This window comes from Balaenoptera ricei, chromosome X (genome assembly GCF_028023285.1).
Source record: "Balaenoptera ricei isolate mBalRic1 chromosome X, mBalRic1.hap2, whole genome shotgun sequence".
In the NCBI taxonomy this organism is placed as follows: domain Eukaryota; kingdom Metazoa; phylum Chordata; class Mammalia; order Artiodactyla; family Balaenopteridae; genus Balaenoptera; species Balaenoptera ricei.
Window position 1 is genome coordinate 63,568,120 of NC_082660.1, and position 16,869 is coordinate 63,584,988.

Sequence of the window (16,869 nt, forward strand, 5' to 3'; positions counted from 1 at the left end):
GCGCACGGGCTTTCTCTAGTTGCGGCGAGTGGGGGCTACTCTGCTGCGGTGTGCAGGCTTCTCATTGCGGTGGCTTCTCTTGTTGTGGAGCACAGGCTCTAGGCACATGGGCTTCGGTAGTTGTGGCACGCAGGCTGTAGAGCATACACTCAGTAATTGTGGCGCATGGGCTTAATTGCTCTGCGGCATGTGGGATCTTCCCGGACCAGGGCTCAAACCCATGTCCCCTGCATTGGCAGGCAGATTCTTAACCACTGCGCCACCAGGGAAGTGCCCAGTATGGGGCTTTTAAAACTAAGGCCGTAGGCCACGAGGGATCAGATGACTTCAGAGCAAAAGTCTGCTCTAGCAATTACCCAGTAGAGTTGTAGTTATTCATCGTTTCCTCTGCTTTACTGCCCGTGCACCATATATGTGTATATGGACAGAGATATATATCTCCATACACACTTAAAATATGTCTTGAAATTCATTCCATATCAGTATATAATTTACCTCATTTCTTTCTTTCTATTTTTATTTTTTTTTAAGATTTTTTTTGATGTGGACCATTTTTAAAGTCTTTATTGAATTTGTTACAATATTGCTTCTGTTTTAGTTTTTCGGCCACGAGGCATGTGGGATCTTAGCTCCCCGATCAGGGGCTGAACCCACACCCCCTGTACTGGAAGGTGAAGTCTTAACCACTAGACTGCCAGGGAAGTCCCCTCATTTCTTTCTTTTTATTGATTGAAGTATAACTTGCATATAGAAAAATGTACAAATCTGAAGTATATGTTTTTGTGTATGTATACATCTATGAAACCTCCCCCAAGTCAAAATACAGAACATTTCCAGCACTACAGAGGCTAGCTCCTTGTGACCTCTCTCAGTCATTATTCAGTCCCAAGATTAACCACTTTCTGGCTTCTATAGTCATAGATTAGTTTTGCTTATATTTGAATTTCATATAAGTGGAGTCATACAGAGTGTGTACTCTTTTGCATCTGACTTCTTTCATTCAGCATCGTCTGTGAGCTTCATCTATTTTGAATATATCAGTAGTTTGTTCTTAGGCATTCCCTGGCTGCCCAGTGGTTAGGATTCCAGGCTTTCACTGCTGGGGGCCTGGGTTCAATTCCTGGTCAGGGAACTCAGATCCCTGCAAGCCACGCAGCGTGGCCAAAAAAAAAAAAAAAAATATATATATATATATATATATATATATGTATATAGTTTGTTCTTTTTCATTGCTGTGTAGAAGTCTGCTTTCTTAAAATTAACTTCCATTTTATGGATATATCATAATGTAGTTAACAAATCCTCTATTGATGGATATATAAATGGTTTTCAGTCTTTTGTTACTATAAATACTACTACACTGCATGTGTTTATTCATGCATCTTTGCCATTATGCATATCAGTAGGATAAAATCCTAGATGTGTAAGTGCTAAGTGAAATATTATGTGCGTTATTAATTTTAATAGATTTTGCCAAATTGCCTTCCAAAGAGGATGTACTAATTTACAAATCCACCAACAGTATATTTAAGGGTCTGTTTCCCAACATCCTTGCCAACTAGTAACAATTTTTTTTTATTGAGGTATAGTCGATTTATAATATTATATTAGTTTCAGGTATATAATAGTGATTCAAAATTTTTATAGATTGTCACATTTAAATTATAAAATATTGGATATATTCCCTGCGCTGTACAGTATATCCCTGTAGCCTATTTATTTTATACTTATTAATTTGTGCCTCTTAATCCCCTACCCCTATTTTGCCCTTTCTCCTCCCTCTTCCCACTGGTAACCACTAGTTTGGTCTCTGTATCTGTGAGTCTGTTTCTGTTTTCTCATATTCATTCATTTATTTGATGTTTTAGATTCCACATATAAGTGATAACATACAGTATTTACCTTTCTCTGTCTGACTTATTTCACTAGGCATAATACACGCCAGGTCCATCCATGTTGTTGCAAGTGGCAAAATTTAATTGTTTAACACATCTTCCTTATCCATTCATTTGTTGATGGACACGTAGCTTGCTTCTATGTTATGGCTATTGTAAATAATGTTGCTATGAACATTGGGGTGCATGTATCTTTTCAAATTAGTGTTTTCGTATTCTTTGGATATATGCCCAGGGGTGGAATTGCTGGATTGTATGGTAGTTCTATTTTCAGTTTTTTGAGGAATCTCCATACTGTTTTCCACAGTGGCTGCACCAATTTACATTCCCACCAACAGTGTACTAGGGATCTCTTTTCTCCATATCCTCACCAACACTTGTTATTTGTTGTCTCTGTGATGATAGCCATTCTGACAGGTGATATCTCATTGTGGTTTTGATTTTGCATTTCTTTGATGATGAGCAGTGTTGAGTATCTGTTGACCCTCTGTATGTCTTCTTTGGAAAAATATCTGTTCAGGTCTTCTGCCCACTTTTTAATCACGTTGTTTGTTTTTTGGTATTGAGCTGTATGAGGTATTTATATATTGGGGATATTAACGCCTAATCAGTCATATCATTTGCAAATATTTTTTCCCATTCAGTTGGCTGCCTTTTTGTTTTCTCGATGGTTTCTTTGTTGTGCAAAAGCTTTTAAGTCTAATGAGGTCCCATTTGTTTATTTTTGCTTTTGTTTCCTTTGCCTTAGTTGACAGATCCAAAGAAATATTGCTGCAATTTATGTCAAAGAGAGTTCTGCCTATGCTCTCTTCCAGGAGTTTTATGGTTTCTGGTCTTACATTTAAGTCTTTAATCCATTTTGAGTTTATTTTTGTATATGGTATTAGAGAATGTTCTACTTTCATTCTTTTATGTGTAGCTGTCCAATTTTCCTAGCACCACTTATTGAAGAGACTGTGTTTTCTCCATTGTATATTCTTGCCTCCTTTGTCATAGGTTAATTGACCATAGGTGCGTGGGTTTACTTATGGGCTCTCTATTCTGTTCCATTGATTTATTTGTCTGTTTTCATGCCATTACCATGCTGTTTTGTTTATTATAGCTTTGTAGTATAGTCTGAAGTCAGGGAGCATGATTCTTCCAGTTCTGTTCTTCTTTCTCAAAGTTGTTTTGGCTATTTGGGATGTTTTGTTTTTCCATACAAATTTTAAAATTATGTGTTCTAGTTCTGTAATAAACGCCATGGGTATTTTGTTAGGAGTTGCACTGAATCTGTACACAATCTTGGGTAGTATGGTCATTTTAACTATTAATTCTTCCAATCCGTTGACACAGTATGTCTTTCCATCTGTTTATGTCATCTTCAATTTATTTCATCAGTGTCTTATAGTTTTCTGAGTGCAGGTCTTCTACCTCCTTAGTTAGATTTATTCCTAGGTATTTTCTTCTTTTTGATGCAATTGTAAATGGTATTGTTTCCTTAATTTCTCTTTCTGATAATTTGTTGTTAGTGTATAGAAATGCAACAGATTTCTGTGTATTAATTTGGTATCCTACAACTTTACCAAATTCATTTATGAGCTCTAGTAGTTTTCTGGTGGTGTCTTTAGGATTTACTATGTATAGTATCATGCGATCTGTAAAAAATGACAATTTTCCTTCCTTTCCAATTTGGATGCCTTTTATTTCTTTTTCTTGTCTGATTGCTGTGGATAGGACTTCCAATACTGTGCTGATAAAAGTGGCAAGAGTGGGAATCCTTGTCTTGTTCCTGACTTTAGAGGAAATGCTTTCTGCATTTCACCATTCAGTATGATGTTAGCTGTGGGCTTATGGCCTTTATTATGTTGAGGTATGTTCCCTCTATACCTACTTTTTTTTTTTTTTGGCTGTGCTGCATGGCTTGTGGGATCTTAGTTCCCCAACCAGGGATTGAACCTGGGCCCTCGGCAGTGAAAGTGCAGAGTCCTGACCACTGGATCGCCATGGAATTCCCCTTTTTTTTTATATACCCACTTTTTGTGGAGAGTTTATTTTTATCATAAATGGATGTGGAATTTTATCAAAAGCTTTTTCTGCATCTTTTGAGATGATCATAAGATTTTTATTCTTCAGTTTGTTAATGTGGTGTATCACACCGATTGATTTGTGGATATTGAACCATCCTCACACACCTGGGATAAATCCCACTTGATCATGATGTATGATCCTCTAATGTATTGTTGGATTTGGTTGGCTACTATTTTGTTGAGGATATTTACATCTAAGTTCATCAATGATAGTGGCCTATAATTCTTTTTTGTGATATCCTTGTCTAGTTTTTGTATCAGCGTGATGCTGGCCTCATAGAATGAATTCAGAAGTGTTCCTTCCACTGCAATTTCTTGGAATAGTTTGAGAAGGATAGGTATTAACTCTTCTTTAGATATTTGGTAGAATTCACCTGTGAAGCCATCTGGTCCTGGACTTTTGTTTTTGGGGAGATTTTTTATTATTATTACTGATTCAGTTTCATTACTGGCAATTGGTCTGTTCATATTTTCTATTTCTTCCTGGTTCAGTCTTGGGAGAGTGTACATTTCTAGGAATGTGTCCATTTCTTCTAGGTTGTCCATTTTATTGGCATACAGTTGTTTGTAGTAATCTCTTATGATCCTTTTTGTTCCTGTGGTGCTGGTTGTACCTTCTCCTTTTTCATTTCTGATTTTATTGATTAGGACCCCCTTTTTTTAAAATTTATTTATTTGGTTTTTTTTTTTGGCTATGTTGGGTCGTCGTTGCTGTGCGCAGGCTTTTTCTAGTTGCAGTGAGCAGGGGCTACTCTTTGTCGTGGTGCGCGGGCTTCCCATTGCAGTGGCTTCTCTTGTTGTGGAGAACGGGCTCTAGGCACATAGGCTTCAGTAGTTGTGGCACGTGGGCTCAGTCATTGTGGCTTGCAGGCTCTTGAGCACAGGCTCAGTAGTTGTGGTGCACAGGCTAAGCTGCTCCGCGGCATATGGGATCTTCCCGGGCCAGGGCTCGAACCGGTGTCCCTTGCATTGGCAGGCAGATTCTTAACCACTGCACCACCAGGGAAGCCCAGGACCCTTTTTTTTCCTGATGAGTCTGGCTAAAGGTTTATCAATTTCATTTATCTTTTCAAAGAACTAACTCTTTCTTTTATGGCAAGTTTGTAGGGTACAATTTTATTTTTTTAATTAAAATTTTTTTTAAAATTTAATTTTATTTATTTTTTTATACAGCAGGTTCTTATTAGTTATCTATTTTATACATATTAGTGTATATATGTCAGTCCCAATCTCCCAATTCATCCCACCCCACCCCCACTTTCCTCCCTTTGTGTCCATACGTTTGTTCTCTACATCTGTGTCTCTATTTCTGCCTTGCAAACCGGTTCATCTGTACCATTTTTCTAGGGTCCATGTATATGCATTAATATATGATATTTGTTTTTCTCTTTCTGACTTACTTCACTCTGTATGACAGTCTCTAGGTCCATCCACATCTCTACAAATTACCCAATTTCGTTCCTTTTTATGGCTGAGTAATATTCCATTGTATATATGTACCACATCTTCTTTATCCATTTGTCCATTGACGGGCATTTAGGTTGCTTCCATGACCTGGCTATTGTAAATAGTGCTGCAATGAATATTGAAGTGCATGTGTCTTTTTGAATTATGGTTTTCTCTGGGTATATGCCCAGGAGTGGGATTGCTGGGTCATATGGTAATTCTATTTTTAGTTTTTTAAGGAACCTCCATACTGTTTTCCATAGTGGCTGTATCAATTCACATTCCCACCAACAGTGCAAGAGGGTTCCCTTTTCTCCACACCCTCTCCAGCATCTGTTGTTTGTAGATTTTCTGATGATGCCCATTCTAACTGGTGTGAGGTGATACCTCCTTGTAGTTATTTATTTATTTATTTATTATTTGGTGCACCAGCTCCTTAGTTGCGGCACGTGTGCTCCTTTAGTTGTGGCATGCAAACTCTTAGTTGCAGCATGCATGTGGGATCTAGTTCCCTGACCAGGGATCGAAGCCAGGCCCCCTGCATTGTGAGCGTGGAGTCTTAACCACTGCGCCACCAGGGAAGTCCCTCATTGTATTTTTGATTTGCATTTCTCTAATAATTAGCGATGTTGAGCATCTTTTCAAGTGCCTCTTGGCCATCTGTGTGTCTTCTTTGGAGAGATGTCTATTTAGGTCTTCTGCCCATTTTTTTTTTAATTAATTAATTAATTTATTTATTTTTGGCTGTGTTGGGTCTTCGTTTCTGTGCGAGGGCTTTCTCTAGTTGTGGCAAGCAGAGGCCACTCTTCATCGCGGTGCGTGGGCCTCTCACTATCGCGGCCTCTCCCGTTGCGGAGCACAGGCTCCAGACGCGCAGGCTCAGTAGTTGTGGCTCACGGGCCTAGTTGCTCCGTGGCACGTGGGATCTTCCCAGACCAGGGCTCGAACCCGTGTCCCCTGTATTGGCAGGCAGATTCTCAACCACTGCGCCACCAGGGAAGCCCATTCTGCCCATTTTTTGATTGGGTTTTTTGTTTTTTTAATATTGAGCTGCATGAGCTGTTTATATATTTTGGAGATTAATCCTTTGTCCGTTGATTCATTTGCAAATATTTTCTCCCATTCTGAGGGTTGTCTTTTTGTCTTGTTTATAGTTTCCTTTGCTGTGCAAAAGCTTTTAAGTTTCATTAGGTCCCATTTGTTTATTTTTGTTTTTATTCAAAGAACTAACTCTTAGTTTCATTGATCTTTTCCATTGTTTTTTTTAGTCACTATTTCATTTCTTTCTCTCTGATCTTTATGATTTCTTTCCTTCTACTAAATTTGGGTTTTGTTTGTTCTTATTTTTCTAGTTCATTTAGGTGTAAGATTTGGTTGTTTATTTGAGATTTTTCTCATTTCCTGAGGTAAGCTTGTATCGCTATAAACTTCCCTCTTAGAACTACTTTTGCTGTGTCCCATAGATTTTGGATCATTGTGTTTTCATTTTCATTTGTCTCCAGGTATTGATATTTCTAAAATTTCTTCCTTGATTTTTTCAGTGATCCATTGGTTTGTTTAGTAGCATATTGTTTAGTTTCCATGTGTTTGTGTTTTTTTGCAATTTTTTTTCTTGTAGTTATTTCTAGACTCATAGTGTTGTGGTTGGAAAAGACACTTGATATGATTTCAGTTTTCTTAAATGTATTGAAACTTGTTTTGCAGCCTAGCATATGATCTCTTCTGGGGAACGTTCCATGTGCACTAGAAAAGAATGTATATTCTGCTGTTTTTGGATGGAATATACTATATACATCTATTAAGTCCATTTAGACTAATGTTTCATTTAAGGCCAGAATTTCCTTACAGATTTTCTGTCTAGGTGATCTGTCCATTGATGTAAGTGGGGTGTTAAAATCACCTAGTACTGTGTTGCTGTCAGTCTCTCCCTTTATGTCTGTTAATATTTGCTTTATGTATTTAGGTTCTCCTATGTTCAGTGCATATATATTTACAATTGTTGTATCTTCTTAGAATGATCCCTTAATCATGATGTAACATCCTTCTTTGTCTCTTGTACAGTCTTTGTTTTAAAGTCTATTTTGTCTGATATAAGTATTGCTACCCCAGCTTTCTTTTGATTTCCATTTGCATGAATACCTTTTTCCATCCCCTCACTTTCAGTCTGTGTGTGTCTTTAGATCTGAAGTGTGTCTCTTATAGGCAGTGTATATATGGGTCTTGTCTTTGTATCCATTCAGCCACACTGTGTCATTTTTTAAAAATATTTATTTATTTATTTATTTGGCTGTGCTGGGTCTTAGTTGTGGCACGCGGGATCTAGTTCCCTGACCAGGGATCAAACCCAGCCCCTTGCATTGGGAGTGTGCGGAGTCTTAACCACTGGACCACCAGGGAAGTCCCCACTCTATGTCTTTTTTTTTTAAATAAATTTATTTTATCTATTTATTTTTGGCTGTGTTGGGTCTTCGTTGTGGCACGTGGGCTTTTCGTTGCGGTGGCTTCTCTTGTTGCGGAGTAGGGGCTCTAGGCGCGCGGGCTTCTGTAGTTGTGGCTCGAGGGCTCTAGAGCGCAAGCTCAGTAGTTGTGGCGCACGGGCTTAGTTGCTCCGCGGCATGTGGGATCTTCCCGGACTAGGGCTCGAACCTGTGTCCCCTGCATTGGCGGGCGGATTCTTAACCACTGCGCCACCAGGGAAGTCCCTCTCTATGTCTTTTGATTGGAACATTTAGTCCATTTCCATTTAAAGTAATTATTGATAGGTATGTACCTATTTCCATTTTGCTAATTATTTGGGCGTTGTTTTTGTAATTTTTTTTAATCCTTTCTTCTTCTTTGGTTCTCTTCCCTTGTAATTTGGTGACTATCTTTAGTGTTAGTTTGGATGATTCCTTTCTCTTTTTGTGTGTGTCTCTATTACAGATTTTTAGTTTGTGGTTACCATCAGATATATATATTTATATATATATATATATATATATATATATCTCAATGTACATACACATATATGTGATTACTTTAAGCTGCTTATCTCTTAATTTCAAATGCATTTTAACAGCCCTGCATTTTTACTCCCTTCTCCCTATTATTACTTTTTTGATGTCGTATTTTACATCTTTTTGTCTTGTGTAGTCTTTAATGACTTACTGTGGATATAGATTATTTTAGTACTTTTATTTTAAAACTTTCCTACAGCTTTGTACATGGATGATTTACTACCTTTACTATATTTGTCTTTATCAGTGAGTTTTTCCCTTTAGTAATTTTCATGTTTCTAGCTGTGGCCTTTTCTTTTTCACTTAGAGAAGTCCCTTTAACATTTCTTGTAAAGCTGGCTTGGTAGTGCTGAATTCAGTTAGCTTTTGCCTATCTGTAAAACTTTTGCTCTCTCCATCAAATCTGAATGAAAGCCTTGCTGGGTAGAGTATTCTTGGTTGTAGGTTTTTCCTTTTCTTCACTTTAAATGTATTGTGCCACTCCCTTCTCGCCTGAAAGGTCTCTGCTGAAAAGTTAGCTGATAGATTTATGGAAATTCCTTTGTATGGTATTTGTTACTTTTCCCTTGCTGTCTTTAATATTCTATCTTTATCTTTAATTTTTGCCATCTTAATTACAATGTGTCTTGGTGTGGTCCTCTTTGGGTTGATCCTGTTTAGGACCCTGTGCTTCCTGGACCTGGATATCTGTTTCCTTTCCCTGGATAGGGAAGTTTTCAGCTATTATGTCTTCTAGATATGTTCTCTGTTCCTTTCTCTCTCTCTTCTCCTCCTGGGACCCCTGTAATGTGAATGTTAGTATGCTTGATGTTGTTTCAGAGATCTCTTAAACTGTCCTCATTTCTTTTTATTCTTTTTTCTGTTCCACTTCAGTGATTTCCCCTACTCTATCTTCCAGCTTGCTGATCCATTCATCTGTATCATTTAGTCTACTGTTAATTCCTTTTAGTGTATTTTTCATCTCACTTGTATTCTTCATCTGTTTGGTTCTTCTTTATATTTTCTAACTCTTTGTTAAAAACTTCTAACTTCTCACTCTCTTCATCTATTCTTATCCTGAGTTCTTTGATCATCTTTATGATCAATACCTTGAACTCTTTATTGGATAGATTGCCTATCTATCTCCATTTCACTTAGTTTTTCTTCTGGGGTTTTATATTGTTCCTTCATCTGGAACATGTTCCTCTGTCACCTCATTCTGCCTAACTTGCTGTTTTTATGTCTATGTATCTGGTAGGTTGGTTATGTTTCCTAACCTTGGAGAAGTGGCCTTTTGTAGGAGACATCCTATGTGTCCCAGCAGCACACCTCCCTGTTATCACCAGAGCTATATGCTCTAGGGGTGCCCCCTATGTTGGCTGGGTGGGTCCTTCTGTTATGGTGGGCTGACTACTGTGGGTGGTCTCATAGGCATGGCTCACCCCTGGTTTGGTTGGTTGTCAGGCCCTGCGTTGCATGGAGGCTACCAGCTGCTGGTTGGCAGGGCCGGGTCATGAGATCCTGGCTGAGGGACCCTGGGGGGGTCCCAGGCTAGTGCTTTCTCACTGGTGGGCAGAATCTTGTTCTAGGGTGGGTGGTTGTGGGGCTGGAGTTCCTGGATCTAGTGTTGGCCCCCTGGTGAGTGGGGCTGGTTCCTGACATTGCTGGCTGCAGGTTCCCAGGTGTCCCAATGCTGGTACTGGCCCATTGGTGAATAGGGCTAGATCCTGGGGTGGCTGGCTGAGGAGTCCAAGGCATCTTAGAGCTGGTGTTGGCCTGCTAGTAGGTGTGGCTAGGGCCCAGGGGGTCCCAGGGCTAGTGCCAGCTCACTGGTATGTGGAGCCAGGTCTTGGTGTCTCCAGCTTCAGGGTCCTGTGTGTCCTGAAGCTGGTGTCAGCCCACTGGCATGGATTTCAGGGCCACTGGCTGAGGAGCCCAAGGTGTCCCAGAGCTGGAGTTGGTCTGCTGGTGGGAAGGGTCATGGTCTGTGGGGTTCCCAGGGCTGCTCTCTGCCTGCTGGTGTTTCAGCTGGGTACTGACAAGGCAGGCTTTTGTGATCCTGGGGCTGGTGTCCACCCATTGGTTGGTGGGGTTTGAGTCCAGGAGATCTCGCCACTGGTGCCCACTCACCAGTGGGTGAAGCTGGGTCCTGGGGCTAGTGCCAGCCCACTGGTGGGTAGAACCAGGTCCTGGGGTCTCTGGCTGAAGGGCCCAGGGGTCCCAGAGCTGGAGTCTGACCACTAGTAGGTGAGGCCAGTTCTTGACATAGCTGCAGGGTCTGGGGTGTCCTGAAGCTTGTGTCAGCCCACTGGTGATTGAGGATGGATCCTAGAGCAGCTGGCTGAGGGCCTCAAGATGTCTCAGAGCTGGTGTTGGCCTGCTGGTGGGTGAGGGCGTGGCCCAGTGGGTCCCAGGGCTAGTGCCAGCCTGCTGGTGGGTGGTCTGAGTCCTGCCAGTGCAGGCTGTGGGGCTGCAGTTGTCCTTGGGCAGGTGTCTGCCCACTGGTGGGTGAGACTGCTTCCAAGGCTAGAGATTGCTCACTGGTGGGTGGGTCCAGGTCCCAGGGTGTCCTAAGGCTGGTGCCTGCCCACTGGTAGGCAGAGCTGGGTCCTGGGGTCTCTAGCTGCAGGCCCCTGGGGGTCCTGGGTCTAGTGCCTGTGCTCTGGTGTATGGGGCTGGGTCCTGGGCCCTCTGTTGATAGGGCTGTGTCCAGGGGAAACTGTGGGCTCAGGGGGTCTTAAGGCAGCTTGCCTGATGGTGGGTGGGGCTGTCACTGCCTGGCTAGTTGCTTGGCCTGAAGCATCCCAGTATGGGTGCCTATAGGCTGATGGGCAGGGGCGGGGCTGGGTCCCCAGGCTAATAAACTAGAGGGAGTATTCCAAAATGGCGCTTGCCAGCACCAGTGTCTGTGTCCCCAGGGTGACCTCCAGTTGCCTCCTGCCTCTCTGGGAGACTCTCCAAGATCAGCAGGTGGGTCTGACCCAGGCTCCTTTCAAATTACTGCTGCAGCCCTGGGTCCTGGAGTGTGTGAGATTTTGTGTGCACCCTTTAAGAATGGAATCTCTGTCTCCCACAGCCTTCTGGCTCCCCTGAAAGTAAGCCCCACTGGCCTTCAAAGCCAAACTTTCTGGGGGATCATCTTTCTGATGCTGGACATTTGGGCTGGGGAGCCTGATGTGGGGCTCAGACCGCTTTCTCCATTGGGAGAACCTCTGCAATTGTAATTATTCTCCCATCTGTGGGTTGCCCACCCTGGGGTGTGGGTCTTGACTATACTGTGAGTCTGCCCCTCCTACTCATCTCACTGTGGTTCCTTTTTTATGTCTTTAGTTGTAGAAGATCTTTTCTGCTAGATTCTGGTCTTTCTCATCAATAGTTGCTCTGTAAATAGTTGTAATTTTGGTGTGGCTGTGAGAGGAAGTGAGCTCAGAGTCTTCCTACTATGCCATCTTGACCAATAAAACTATTAAAAAAATGTATATATATATATTTATTTATTTTTATGGCTGTGTTGGGTCTTCATTTCTGTGCGAGGGCTTTCTCTAGTTGTGGCAAGTGGGGGCCACTCTTCATCGCGGTGCACGGGCCTCTCACTATCGCGGCCTCTCTTGTTGCGGAGCACAGGCTCCAGACGCGCAGGCTCAGTAATTGTGGCTCACGGGCCCAGCTGCTCCGCGGCATGTGGGATCTTCCCAGACCAGGGCTCGAACCCGTGTCCCCTGCATTGGCAGGCAGATTCTCAACCACTGCGCCACCAGGGAAGCCCTAAAAAATATTTTTATCTTTGATAATCTGACAGGTAAAAAATAGAAACCTATAACTAATAAATATTTTTGTTTTTTAACTAAAAATACATGCACATGGTAAAAAACAACTCAAGCAATATAAAAGGATATACAATTAAAGTTATATATTACCCCTATTCCTTAGTTCCCTTGGTTCCCTTTCCAGAGAACCCCACTGTCAGTTTCTTGTTTATCCTCCAGATATATTCTATGCAAACCATGGATATACAAGTATAAATGGGTATATATGTGTGTGTGCACATGTGTTTGGATATCTATCTGTCTGGTTATTGATGAAAATGGGAGTTTATCATACTTTTTTCACTTAAAATATATCATATCCATATATCCATTTCGTCTCTCTTTTTGTCACAAATGGTAGCAGGCTATTCACTCTGCTTTTTTCGCTTAATATATTTTTGAGATTGTGTCATATCAATACATTTACATCTGCCTTATTCTTTTGTATGGCTACATCATAATTTATTTAACCAGTGCCAGGCATTTTGGTTGTTTCCAATATCCTGTTATTATAAACGATCTCCCTGAACATACTTATTTGTACACATGGGTCAGCATATTTTTAGGATAAATTCCTAGAAGTATGGTTGCTGTATCAAAGTATATAGTGGTTGATGTTATTCTCTGCCCAACATCCATTCCATATCTTCCCCATTGTTTAGCAGTCATAAAGTTTGAAGGGGGTAGAATTGATTTCACTCCCAGCTTCTGGAGGGGGTACACCACACATGTAACCCAATCAGGGTAAGTCCATCCCCCATGCCTCAGTTATTGGTTCAAGCAACCCAGGCCTTAGCCAATCAATGTATACTATTGTCCTGTCAAGGGGAAATTTCAGGAATGGGCCAATGATGCAAGTCAGTGAAATGTTAGAAGATATTTTTTGAAGTATTTGGGGGAAGAAGGGTTTTTTTTGTTTTTGTTTTTCTTTGCTCTTCTGAGAGAGAACAAAAGCCAGCTTTGTCTCTTCTTTTGGACAGTATGGTGTAGCTGATATGAAGACTTCAAGTGCTGCAGCCCTTTTGCTACCAAGAAGGGAGTCAGATTTACAGTGGAGCTCACACTTTGGACGACTGAACTGACAGATGGAAGGAAATTAGGTCCTTGGTGATATTGTTGATCCACAAAATCAAACCAATTTCAAAGCTCACTTATCCCCTGGAATTTGCAGTTATTTGAACTGATAAATCCTCTTTATTGTTTAAGCCTATTGGAGTTGGGTTTTCTGTTACTTGCCAATAAAAAGACATATGTACTTAAAATTTCTTTTCTTTTTTAAAAAAGTTTTATTGGAGTATAATTGATTTACAATGTTGTGTTAGTTTCAGGTGTACAGCAAAGTGATTCAGTTATACATACATTCAAAAATATGGAACGCTTCACGAATTTGCGTATCATCCTTGCGCAGGGGCCATGCTAATCTTTTGTATCGTTCCAATTTTAGTATGTGTGCTGCCAAAGTGAGCACACTTTAAAATTTTTTTGATAAGTTGCCTTACAAAAAATATACCAATTTACAATCCAACAACAAAATATGAGAGTATTTCTCTGCAGCCTCGCCAAAACAATATATTATCAAACTTTCTGATATTGTCATCTTTATAGGAAAAGAGTGGTATCTTAACACAATCTTTTTATCATGAGTAGGGTTAAGCTTTTTTTGGTTTGTTTATTTTTGTTTTGGCTGTGCCGTGTGGCATGCGGATCTTACTTCCCCAACCAGGGATCGAACACGTGCCCCCTGCAGTGGAAGTGCAGAGTCCTAACCGCTGGACCACCAGGGAATTCCCTAAGCTTTCTAATATACTTAGAAGTCACATATATTTCTTTCCATGTGTGTGTGTGTGTGTGTGTGTGTGTATTGTTCATGTCCTTTGCCTAGTTTTCTATTTCTATTTCTCTTTTTTATTGCTTTGTAAAAGCTGTTTGTGTCCTAGGTAAATCAGGCCTTTGTTATGTGGGTTGAAATATATTTTCTGAATTTCTCCTTTGGCCTTTGATTTTCTTTTTGCATTTTTTATGGCAAAATATATATAACACAAAATTTACCGTTTTAAAGTGTACAATTCATTGGCATTAAGTACATTCACAATGTTGTATAATCTTCACCACTATTTATTTCTAGAACTTTTTCATCATCCCAAAGAGAAATTCTGTACCTATTAAACAGTAATTCTCCATTGTCCCTTCCCAACAGCCCTGGTAAACTCTATTCTACTTTTTGTCTTTTTTTAAATATAAATTTATTTATCTTTATTTTTGGCTGCATTGGGTCTTCGTTGCTGCACGTGGGCTTTCTCTAGTTGCGGCGAGCGGGGGCTACTCTGGGTTGCAGCGCGCGGGCTTCTCGTTGTGGTGGCTTCTCTTGTTGTGGAGCACAGGCTCTAGGCACGCAGGCTTCAGTAGTTGTGGCATGTGGGTTCAGTAGTTGTGGCTTGCAGGCTCTAGAGTGCAGGCTCAGTAGTTGTGGTGCATGGGCTTAGTTATTCCACGGCATGTGGGATCTTCCCGGACCAGGGCTTGAACCCGTGTCCCCTGCATTGGCAGGCGGATTCCTAACCACTGCGCCACCAAGGAAGCCCCCTTTTTGTCTTTATGAATTTGCCTATTGTACCTACCTTATATGAGTGTAATTGTACAATATTTGAACTTTTCTGTCTCATTTCATTTAGCATAATGTTTTCAAGATTCATATTTATTGTAGCATATATCAGAATGTTATTCTTTTTTATGGCTGAATAATATTCCATTGCATGTATATACCAAATTGTATTTATCCATTCATCTGTTGATGGACACTTGGGTCATTTCTACCTTTTGGCTATTGTGAATAATGCTGCTGTGAACATTGGTGTACAAGTATCTGTTTGCGTCCCTGCTTTCAATTTCTTTGGCAGTGGAGTTTTTGTATCATATGGTAATTCTATGTTTAACTTTCTGAGAAACCACCAAACTATTTCCCACAGTAGCTGCAAACATTTTTACCTTTCCACCAGCAATGTACAAAAGTTCCAATTTCCTTTTTAAAAAATGATTTAAACTAAAAAAAACCCAAAAGTTCACACATTTCTCCCACCCCTACTCCCCACCTCTTGAAACCCCTCTTTGCCTCTTGCAACCACCAGTCTGGTCTCTGTATCTGTAAGCTTGGAGATTGTTGTTGTTGTTATTGTTTTCAGATTCCACATATGAGAGAGATAATACAGTATTTGTCTTTCTCTGTATGACTTATTTCACTTAGCATAATGCCCTCAAGATCCATCCATGTTGTTGCAAAATGCAAGATTTCATTCTCTTTAATGACTGAATAATATATATTTCTTTATCCATTCATCCATTGATGGACAGTTACATTGTTTCCATATCTGAGCTATTGTAAATAATGCTGCAATGAACATGGGGGTGCATATATCTTTTCAAATTAGTATTTTTGGGTTTTTTTGGATAAATACCCAGAAGTGGAACTGCTGGATCATATGGTAGTCCTATTTTTAATTTTTTGAGGAACCTCCATACTGTTTTACATAGTGGTTGCATCAATTTACATTCCTACCAAAAGTGAGCAAGTGTTCCCTTTTCTCCACATCTTTGCCAACAATTGTTATTTCTTGGGTTGTTTGTGTGTGTTTGTTTTTTTATTTGTAATAGTCATTTTAACAAGAGTGAGGTGATATCTCATTGTGGTTTTGATTTGCATTTCTGTGATGATTAATGATGTTGATCATCTTTTCATGTACCTGTTGGTCATCTGTATGTCTTCTCTGGAGAAATGTCTTGTTCAGATCTTCTGCCCAGATTGTTTTTTTGTTTTTTTGTGTTTTTGTTTTTGCTATTGAGTTGTATGAGTTCTTTGTATTTTTCAGATGTATGATTTGTAATTATTTTCTCCATTCAATAGGATGCCTTTTCATTTTGTTGATAGTTTCCTTTGCTGTGCACAAGCTTTTTAGCTTGATGTAGTCCTACTTGTTGATTTTTGCCTTTGTTACTTTTGCTTTTGCTGTCAGATTCAAAAAATCATCACCAAGACCAATGTCAAGGAGCTTACCACGCATATTTTCTTCTAGATGTTTTATGGTTTCAGGTCTTACGTTTAAGTCTTAACCATTTTGAGTTAATTTTTGTGTATGGTGTAAGATAGTGGTTTAGTTTCATTCTTTTGCATGTGGCTGTCCAGTTTTCCCAACACCATTTATTGAAGAGACTGTCCTTTCTTCATTGTATATTCTTGTCTCCTTTGTCATAAATTGACTACAGTTCCAGTTTCTTCACATCCTCAACAACACTTGTTATTTTCCATTTTTTATCATAGCCATCCTAATAAGTATGAAGTTGTATCACATTGTGATTTTGATTTGCATTTCCCTAATGACTAATGATGTGTTGAGCATATTTTCATGTGTTTATTGGCCATTTGTATATATCCTCTTTGAAGAAATATCTATTCAAGCTCTTTGCCCATCTTTTTTTTTTTTAATATTTATTTATTTGGCTGCACTGGGTCTTAGTTGCAGCATGCGGGATCTTCGTTGCCACGTGCGAGATCTTTGTTGCAGCATACGAGATCGTTAGTTGCAGCACGCGGGATCTTTAGTTGTGGCATGCGGGATCTCGTTCCCTGACCAGGGATTGAATCCGGGCCCCCTGCATTAGGAGCCTGGAGTCTTAAGCACTGGAC

At 40.2% G+C, this 16,869-nt stretch overlaps 1 protein-coding gene and 1 non-coding gene across 2 annotated transcripts in view; one reads left to right on the plus strand and one right to left on the minus strand.

The window, feature by feature from the left end:
* The window catches only part of ITGB1BP2 (integrin subunit beta 1 binding protein 2), a 33,059-nt gene extending 19,636 nt beyond the window's left edge, over positions 1 to 13,423 (plus strand). Inside the window, exon 10 of the mRNA XM_059910231.1 lies at positions 13,172 to 13,423. Within this exon, the coding sequence (XP_059766214.1) occupies positions 13,172 to 13,273 (102 nt within the window). The 3' untranslated portion in view covers positions 13,274 to 13,423. The remainder of the gene's footprint in view (positions 1 to 13,171) is intronic.
* A 131-nt stretch (positions 13,424 to 13,554) lies between these two features.
* Positions 13,555 to 13,659, minus strand: LOC132358108 (U6 spliceosomal RNA). The gene has a single exon (XR_009500462.1). It is a non-coding gene; the product is annotated as a U6 spliceosomal RNA (small nuclear RNA).
* Between the last annotated feature and the right edge of the window lie 3,210 nt (positions 13,660 to 16,869).